At 46.9% G+C, this 9015-nt stretch overlaps 1 protein-coding gene across 1 annotated transcript in view; it reads left to right on the forward strand.

Annotated features, from left to right (window-relative positions):
* Positions 1-4583, forward strand: part of LOC104546836 (dual specificity mitogen-activated protein kinase kinase 4-like) — a gene marked incomplete at its 5' end in the record, with an annotated part of 61240 nt that extends 56657 nt beyond the window's left edge. Inside the window, 2 exon segments of the mRNA XM_010192330.1 lie at positions 2432-2477; positions 3632-4583. Of these exon segments, the coding sequence (XP_010190632.1) occupies positions 2432-2477; positions 3632-3745 (160 nt within the window).
* Between the last annotated feature and the right edge of the window lie 4432 nt (positions 4584-9015).

Genomic DNA, 9015 nt, shown 5'->3' on the forward strand with positions numbered 1-9015 from the left:
CTTGAAGTTGGCTTGTTTTGTCATTGCTAGGTATTTGATAAGTGTCGCATGCCAAGCACTTTCTAGCTTAGTTTCACGTTTCTGTGCCAACATGAGGGTGAGGACGTTTCGCATTTCACTGGTTTGGAAGTGATGGGAGACTTGTCTGGGTGAAGGCTGAAGTGTAGACCTTTGAAAACTGCTCTTCAGGGAAGGGATGAGGAGAAAATCTCTGAGAGTATGTGCTCAGGAGAGGCATGATAAGACCCATGGAGGTTTGCTGGAGTTTGTGTGACCCTGTAAGGGCCTGGCCTGTGCATCTTGTTTCTTGATATGACTCAGCCTTGGGACAGACCTGCTGTTTGCCCTTTCTTCTGCAGGCAGAAGCCTGAGACACATGGCAGTATTGTCTCATGATTGGGCAGAGGATCTGTACTGGTTCTGTCTTTTGCCTGGCAAGGCCAGGAGCCTTTCTGCCAGTTCTGCTCTGCACAGCGACTGTCAGGACGTGTAGTGGATGGCTTGCTTGTTTGCTGGCTTCATGTCTTGTGTCAGTCGTATGTCAAGATCAACACTAGAGATGGTTTTCTTTAGGGCATGGCCTCTGCAGCCGGGTCAGCCTTGGATGGTGAGTGTGCAGTGTTTGTGCAGGAGGGGCTTGAGGCAGTCCCTCTACCTGATGCGTGTGTGTGGTTCTGCTTGGGTTAAGGGCTGATTGTGAATTTTCTGATGAAAACTGATAATTTTTGTATCAAAGCATGAAAGGTGGTCAACATAATTTCATTACTCTAATACTGAAGCATGCATGAGATCCATCAGTGTGACCTGCATTTGTTTTCTGGGACCATCTACCCTGGGCAGACCCAGGTGATGGACATCCCCAGCACAGGGGTGTCCATCTCAAAGCTCTGTGTCACAGGAAGACTCAGCTCTAGACAATTTTAACTTTCAAAATATTTTGTTTCAGAGTTTTCCATCCGCTGGAGATGGTTTTTTGGGTTTGGATTTTACCCTCGTTCAGAATTACAAATTTTTATGGAGGTTCCACTTTGCAGCTGGCTGCAAGAAGGCCTGGTTAATGTCTTTGGGCTGTAGAAAATAAAGCATCCATACAATTTGCCACTCAAAAGAAGTTTTCATTTTTCAGTCAAAAATGGTGTAGTATTTGGTTAGAAAGTCAGAATTGCTTTCCCCATCCATGTACAGGACCAGCAATGGTTTGTTTCTCATACAGTTCTCCATAGAGATTCCGTATCACTACTGAGTTTGCAAAGCCAGAAGCTTGCTCTCCTGCCCTGTATGCACTGGTGAGCTTGGCTCCAGGTCACCCAGCAGAGGAGCCTGCGTGGCATCTCTGCTAACCAGCAGCATCTTTGGCCCATGAGTTGGATTGGGTCAATTCCCATTTCCGGTCCATTTACCCCTGCCAGATGCGCAGAGCACGGGGCAGTTTTCAGTCTAATTCTGTTTTTTGTTTAATCTGGTTTTGTAAATAATCTAACTTCTGCCTGGAATATTTATGATGTCTTCATAGAAACATTGTAATAAATGTTTCTCTTAATAACCTTTAGTAAAGTGCAAACAGTAATGTGGTGCTACTAAGCAGGCAGGTGAATCTCCAAAAGGCTATGCTTTTACGTGAATCTAATACTTTGGTTTTGTTCATTTGAGAGTCAGGAAAAATGTTGAGAGGCCTGCAGTGTTGCTGCCTGCTTGCCGTGATAGGTCAGTGAGGAAAGGATATTTTCAATAAGGTTCAATTTATTTTTTGAATTTATTTTTTTTTTTGTGATTTGCCTTGGATCCCAGCAGCGTTGTGAATGCCTGGGTGGAACATTTTTCCGGTTAGATGCCTGTCTGAAGTCACACTCCTCCTGGAACTGCTGGCAGTGGTTCAGCTTTCTGCTCCAGGTTTTGGAAGTGTCCAGCTCTGTGCCTGGCTTTTGGGAGCCTGGTGCTGGCAGCGGCAGTGCTTCTTGTGCTCACAGCCAGAGGCGCCAGCTTCTGAGGTCTGGCATGCCTGGGGAGGAGATTATGGCACCAGGTGCTGCAAATGTGGCTTCATGTTGACCTCGAAAATAAATTAAAGATTTCTAGGACTTCTCTATGAAAGTATGTGTAGAAATGTCAGAGCATAATTCAGTCTGAAAATTCAGCAGAAGTTCTGACTAGTTGCCTTAAAGGCTTTGTGCAGAGCATATTTGATCCCCTAGACTTGCTGAGGTCAGAAAATGAATCACTGTTGAGTATCAGAAGCCTGAAGCAAGGATGTTTGTGCAGCAGTTGCGGGATTTCCTGCCCTCTCTGCCCCTGCGCAGCTCACCAGAAGAGGCGATGAGTCCCACCGCGACAGCAGTGCATTCAGCATCGTGCCCTGTAAAAATTTGCATTTGTTGTCTATAACAGTCTCCCTAATCTCACCTTCTCCTAATTCTCTTTCTGCTTTCTTTAGCCTTACAAAGGACGAGTCCAAAAGGCCAAAGTATAAAGAGCTTCTGGTAAGTGCAAAGCGTGGCTGCTCGCGCCAGCCGTTATGGCTCTGCCTGTCACACAGCAGGGCTGAGCCACACATCCGAGGTTGCTCCTCGTCTTCTGGGGCCGTCAAAGCAGGGCGTTCAGCTCCACAGCCTGAGGAGGAGCACCACCTCCATGCCGCTGCCTTTGGCCCGCGGTCATGGTGATGGCCAAGATCATTAGTGTCTGTACATAAACACAGGAAATCAGCATGGAGGGAAATGATCATTTCAGGTGATCCCTGAAGTGGGCAGGTTTGGACAGAAGAATGCTGGGTGCGCCATGTAAATGTTGCCTTTGCTTGAGGTCCTTGGCACTGTGCAGAAGCCCTGTCAAATTTCTGGCTGTCACTGGCACGTGTAAATGCCTCCAATGCACAGGCCACATGATGAGGTTGGAAGTGCTCAGGCAAAAGTGGGACCTGAAAGAGCACGGCTCTGGAGGACACCACCAGCAGAGCCTGTCTGTGATGTGGGAGTCCTAAAGAATGGCATGCAGTGATGCTGTTGAGTTGGATAAGTCTCACTTGGTAACCATACACCTTCAAGGACCTCTGGGCATCTTTAAGCCCCTCCTCAAGGAGCGTGTGAGGCCATGCCCTGGGCCGCTGATGGTGGTGGTGTGATACGAAACAGGTTTACCTGGTGTCCTGGCCCAGAGAGTCACTGAGTGGTTACTTTCCAGCTGCCTTGGGTTGAGTCCGGCCTGTATGGCCTCCTGGGCAGAACAGAGGGGCAGGGTTCAGGAGAACTGGGTTTGGGTCCTGCTCTCCTGTTTGACCTGGCACTCCTGTCTCCCCACTACTGACAAGGCTGATGATGAAACCTCTCTTGAAAGTATTTCAGTACATGTCTATGCTACGAAGGAGCCAGTGGCTGCTAATACTGCACCCTCAGTGCCTCCTGCCCAGCAGGTCCTGATACTCCTGGAGTCCTGTTCCACCTCTGTACTGCACATTTAAGATATGGATCCCCTGTATGTAAAAACCATGGACCAGGCTATGTCCTGTTGTCCTACAGCCACCACCATACCCTGTGTTCTTGCATCAGGCAAATCCATATGCTAAGCTTTTACCTGGAGTAGCCAGTACGTGTCAAAAGGAAGAACATAACCGTGTGGTTTTTTTATCTGATTCCAGAAACATCCCTTCATCCTGATGTATGAGGAACGCACAGTGGATGTTGCATGCTATGTTTGTAAAATCCTGGATCAAATGCCAGCAACTCCCAGCTCTCCAATGTACGTCGATTGATACTGCTGCTACATCGAACTCTAGAAAAAGGGCTGAGAGAAAACAAGCTGTAAAGAATTTTCATCACATATTGCAGTGTTTTTAATGCTCGCCCAGACACCATGTGCAATAATATTGGTGTTATTTCCATCCTGTCTGTATACTGTTGTCACATATAAAGTGCATCCCTGTAATACCTGATCACACAGTGTTAGTGTTGGTCAAAGAGAGACCTCATCTTGCTCTTTTGTGGACATATTCATGAAATGTGGAAATAAGTACATTTATTTGTTGACCGTGATTGGATAGCACCTAAAATTCATTTCTAGACTCAAAACTTGGAGACTTCTCAGCAGCTACTGGAAAGATTTTTCTCTCAAACTCTTCCAATTGTTGTTTCAAGTAATAATAAAAAGCAAACAAACAAAAGTTAGGCGTTGTCTGTCTGAACATTAAGAGACTTTGCCTGAAGGGAGAAGAACTTGCTTAACCAACGAGATGCTTTGCCTTCTGGAGCTAGAAAGGCAAAGGAGAATTTTATTCTTCAGAAAGTGCAATAGATTTACTGCTATGAAATTCTGTTGCTTTACAGTCGCAGTGTACTTCCTGGGGACAGTGTGCTCAGCTGAACTTCCTGTTAAAGAGAGATCATGTTAAATATAGTGAATATGTCTTTACCAAAAATATGTTGCGTTGAAAGAGGCTAACATTAAACTATTCAGAGATGGGACATGATGTATTCTTTCTCCTTTTACCAAGCCAGCCACTCTTCACTCTTAACTAGGTGTCCTGTAAATTGTTACCTGGTAAGATAAGACCTTTGACCTGAAGAATTATTAAACTACTCGATTGAATTTAACCTGCTTGTGACCTGATTTATAGCTGCACAGCGCTCATCACCAGCTGGCTTTGCATTTACTTTGACGAGTGTCGTTCATACAGTCTGCAGCTGTTTTAATAAGCCACAAACGAATGTCTGTGATTTTTAGCCAGTGTTTCTTGTGTTCTGCACTGTCCCCAGCCCCAATGCCTTTTCAGTGACCCTGGGACCATCCCTGCAGCGCTGCCACTGCCCAGCCCAGGATCCCTCACAAGACCAAACCTCAGCACTTCCTTCTCACCACTGCAAGCAGGGCAGTGGGGATATTCCCCGACTGCTGCTGCAAATGTCACGCTCTGCTTAGCTTGCTGGAGACTTTCTTCACCACCTTCTAGGCATATTTAACCTCTCTTGTGATCCTCCATAGGTTTTGTTACTGCAGCCTAGAGCAAACCTCACCAAGGTCATTTGGTGCTGGTAGAGATGAGGTGGAGCTGAAGGAGCATCTAACACCTTGTGAGCTTTTGGCTGATCCAGCAAGACCAGGCAAGCTGTCATCCTTTGCTGAGCAAATAAAGCACATCAGTTGTTCTTTTTGAAGAATGACATATGTTTCAAAGATTAATTTTTCCTGAAAAGAGATTTGGTTGTTTTCAAACATTGCCATTTTCAGGCAATTAGTAGCTTGCCAGGGATAAAATGGAGGCTGCAGGGTCTCTGATTTCCATTATGAGTTGGCTAGTTTAGGCACTTGGTAGGACTTCATCAATGTTAGAGCAACCTACTGTCGAAGCTCTGCAGCAAAACCGGACCCAGGATGCAGAGGGCTAGAGGCACAGTGTGAGTGAAAACGGCGGTGCTGGCAGGATTCCCAAGGAAACGGCGTCCTGTGTCAAACCAATGCTACCAAGCACAAGCTTGGGCTGATGTGGGCACGCTGGAGACCAGCGCATCCCTGCCCCAGCTGCTCGGGTGGGAAGGACAGAGCTGGGGCTGTGCTCATGTGGATGCCCGGTGTTTTTGCAGCTGCAGAGGTGTCCCATGAGCATAAGGCTTGCAGCACTGCGCATCTCCCGCTTGGCTGTCAGAGCTGGTCCCTGTGGCACCAAGGCTGATAGCAATGTGATCTCTTGGGTGCAGCATGCCTGGCTGGGCAGGGAGGTCCAGTGCTGTCCTTCCTGTACTATGTTTCTCTGGGGCTGCTCAGGCAGAGCAGTCAATAAAGTCTTCCCAAAACGGACAAGACAGAGCTTTCTGAAGTAACTCGTCATTCCCGACAGCTCTGATTAATCACGTGGAAGGATCACTTGAACAAGATACGTAGTGTATCTAAAGTGGTAATTCTCCCCCCCAGCCCCATAGCCTCAGAAACCTCAGCTTTTCTCAGGCTTGGCAAATCCCTGCAGCTGTGGTTCATCTCACCAGCCTTCAGCCACCCTGGTCTCAGGGTGCTGGGACTAAAGAGACACAGGTCCAGCAAGGATAGATGCATGCAGAGGTCTCTGCCTCTGCCCCCACCTTGCAGATGTTAAAGTCTGATTCACATCTCCCCAGTGACAGGGAGCCCAAAAACCTTTCAGGGAGCCAACGCTGAATTGCATCCTTCCAAAAATTAGTTTCCCTCCAATGCAAGCCCCTGCCTTGCTCTGCACTTTTGGCCCAGCCGGGGTCTTTTCTTCACTGCCGACCCTATCCAGAGCTCGTCTTTAGCAGCGCGACTGGTTTGCTTTCAATGGATGGGAAATGGAAATGTGAAGCTTTGAGCTGCCAGTGACAAAGTCAGAGTTGAGGTGCTGTGACATGGGTGGCTGTACAGAAGTACAGGTTTAGTGTATTAAGCAGATTGTTATAAGCTATTAAGGATGCGCCATTTATTGCAATGTATCTTTGTTAAAAAAAAAAAAAAGAAAAAGGTGTATAGTCTTCAGAAGCTGTGAAAATAGTGTAAGAACTGTACATTGTGAACTTTGGTTATTTTTTTTTCTTGTACCATAGAAAAATGTATAAAAATTATCAAAAAGCTGATGTGCAGGGATGTTGCCTTATTGTCTGTAAAATGGAGCTCAGGAACATAACGGCTTCAAAGAGCTTCAGAATATTTTATCCGGTATCCTGGTTTGACTTTCTCCTCTATTTAAGATATTATACATGGATCAGAGTGTTTATGTAATAGTTCTATCCTTTTGCCTGCAGGTCAGTTGTAATAAAACTAGGATGCGACTGTGACCTTGTTATTTTCATTTTGTAAGGTCAGACATGAATGGGAAGATTGATTAAAGACTATTGAAATACCTGGCTTCCAGAGCCTCCCTCCAGCTGGAGGCAGCTATGCAGAAGAAAAACAGCCTTCAAAACTGCTTGTGCTAGATTAAAAAATAAAAAGTGTAGGGAGGCCTGCATAATATTTTTGTTCTCTGGAAGACTGCTGAGCCCTGTGCTAATGGGGTGCCTCTCAGGTGAGCCCTGTTTGTTGCATGGGGAGGTTCTGGTGGCTCAGGACACCTCGTCCCTGCTTGGAGGGCAAGTGGCTGTGTCTGCACACTGTGGAAAGGGCAGCTGATGCTCACAGTCTTGCAGTCTTCTTTATTTTTGCAAGACCAGTCAATGTCTGCAAAGTCCAGATGATCCAAGAGTACCAAGACCTGGGTAATTCCTATACTGCCAAGCTTCCTGGTGCTGGGACAAGTGTCTCTGCTGCCTGAAAGCCACAGAGGGCTTGGAAACTGTCCAGGCAGGTGGGCAGAACTGGACCCCAGCAGCCTCACTGGGAAAGAAGACAGTGTTGCAGGAGAGAGGCCAGCCATGTGTGTCTGTAGTGCTCAAACTGGCTTGATGGGTCCAGCCCAGGATCACCCAATTCAGTGAGGGGGAGAGCCAGAGCATACTGGCTCTGGCCAGTCATTGGTCATGCCACAGCTCAGGACCGCTTTTATGAATGGCTGGGGTAACCTGGCACTGGTTTTCATGTTATCTCTTCATGTAGAGGGTGAGAATCCTGTCAAGTGAGGGGAAGGCAGATAATGGAGGTGAAGAAAGTCTTGCTGCATCAAGATACACAGTGTGAAAGCTTAGCAGTGGTTGAAGTCTGTCAGTTTGCATAAATTCAGTGTTTCCACCATGTGAAGCTTTACCTGGAAGGTTTTTCTTGGCAGTACAATACCTGCAATATTCCAGGCCACCTGCTGTCCCCACTCTTCATCCAGAACCCAAGATTCCTGATGTGGTGATGTCCAGGTAGAAAACAAATTCTGACCGCACACCAGCAAGAATCCTTCCCTGCCGGGCAGACTTTGGAGGACCCAGCGCCTCACCTTACAGCTCCTTTTTCCATGAATCTGAGCTGCTCTGGGATTCTGCTCCTTTTGCACTGCAACCTTCCTTTGCATCTGGGATTTGTTCCCTAGGAAGCTGAAGGAGAAGAAAAAAGCTGATAGCTGGATGCAAGCCCACTTGCTCTTCCTGCACGGGGCATTCACATGCTCTGCAGGAGAGAGAGGATCTCTCTCATCTTTTTTCCCCTGGGACTCTATTTGCAGCCATTTTAGTTCTGCTCAGTTTTTCCTCCTGTGGACTCTTCTTGCCTATTTTGATTTCACTGCCTTTGCTGAGGACTTCCTTTGTCATTGTGTCACTGCTGAGGGTGGTACAGAAAACCTCCGAGCCACATCCCAGATGCTGCTAGGATCTCAGGCAAGACCCATGCCTGGGCAGTGCCGCTGTTGCTGCTTCTTTGAGGACTTGGACAATTTCAACATTCCTTGCTTGAGTGATGTATGATGGCTCTCTCCAACCCTGGGAGTCCTCCTATGAGCATCCAGGTTCATATGGCTTCACTCTCAGTGCCACCGCATGGGCTCTGAGGCTGCCCAAGCAGCTCTTTGGGACAGCCTCCAGGTAGACTTTGAGCCATTGACTACTCTCCTTGTGCCCAGTGGTCCAGGCTGGCAACTCATACCAATTCATCACACTTTTATGCCCACTTGCATGGCTGAGGCACTTCTCAGATATTCACCAAGCATTATATAGCATCCAAAAAAAGCATACTGTGCTCTGTTATGGTTATTACTTGTCTGTGGAACTCTAAGAGCAGCTTTGAGGTTTGGATGAGTTCAAACATCCCTGCCTGGACCCAAGCAGTATGAATGCAGATGTGCACCACTACCTATTCCTGTCAGGAGCACTCGTTGTGTGGTCTGTATTTTCATTGGCCTTCTGTTGGGCTTCTCCTACAATTTGTCCTAGCCCATCACATCTCCTGTGGTGGCCAGGTAAGTATAAAATAAGTGTTCAGGCTTGGGTTAATACCAAAGATGCTGCTTAGAAAAAAAAGCTCCATTTTTTCACTTTGACTCCTGATACAAATCACAAGTGTGATCATTACTTTGAATATTTGAAGAGTCCAGGGAAAGAAGTGGCAGCTGCTCTAATCTGATCTCTAATCAATCCAACCTGATCTCCTTCTGTGACAAGG

Source organism: Mesitornis unicolor, unplaced genomic scaffold (genome assembly GCF_000695765.1).
Source record: "Mesitornis unicolor isolate BGI_N332 unplaced genomic scaffold, ASM69576v1 scaffold6129, whole genome shotgun sequence".
In the NCBI taxonomy this organism is placed as follows: domain Eukaryota; kingdom Metazoa; phylum Chordata; class Aves; order Mesitornithiformes; family Mesitornithidae; genus Mesitornis; species Mesitornis unicolor.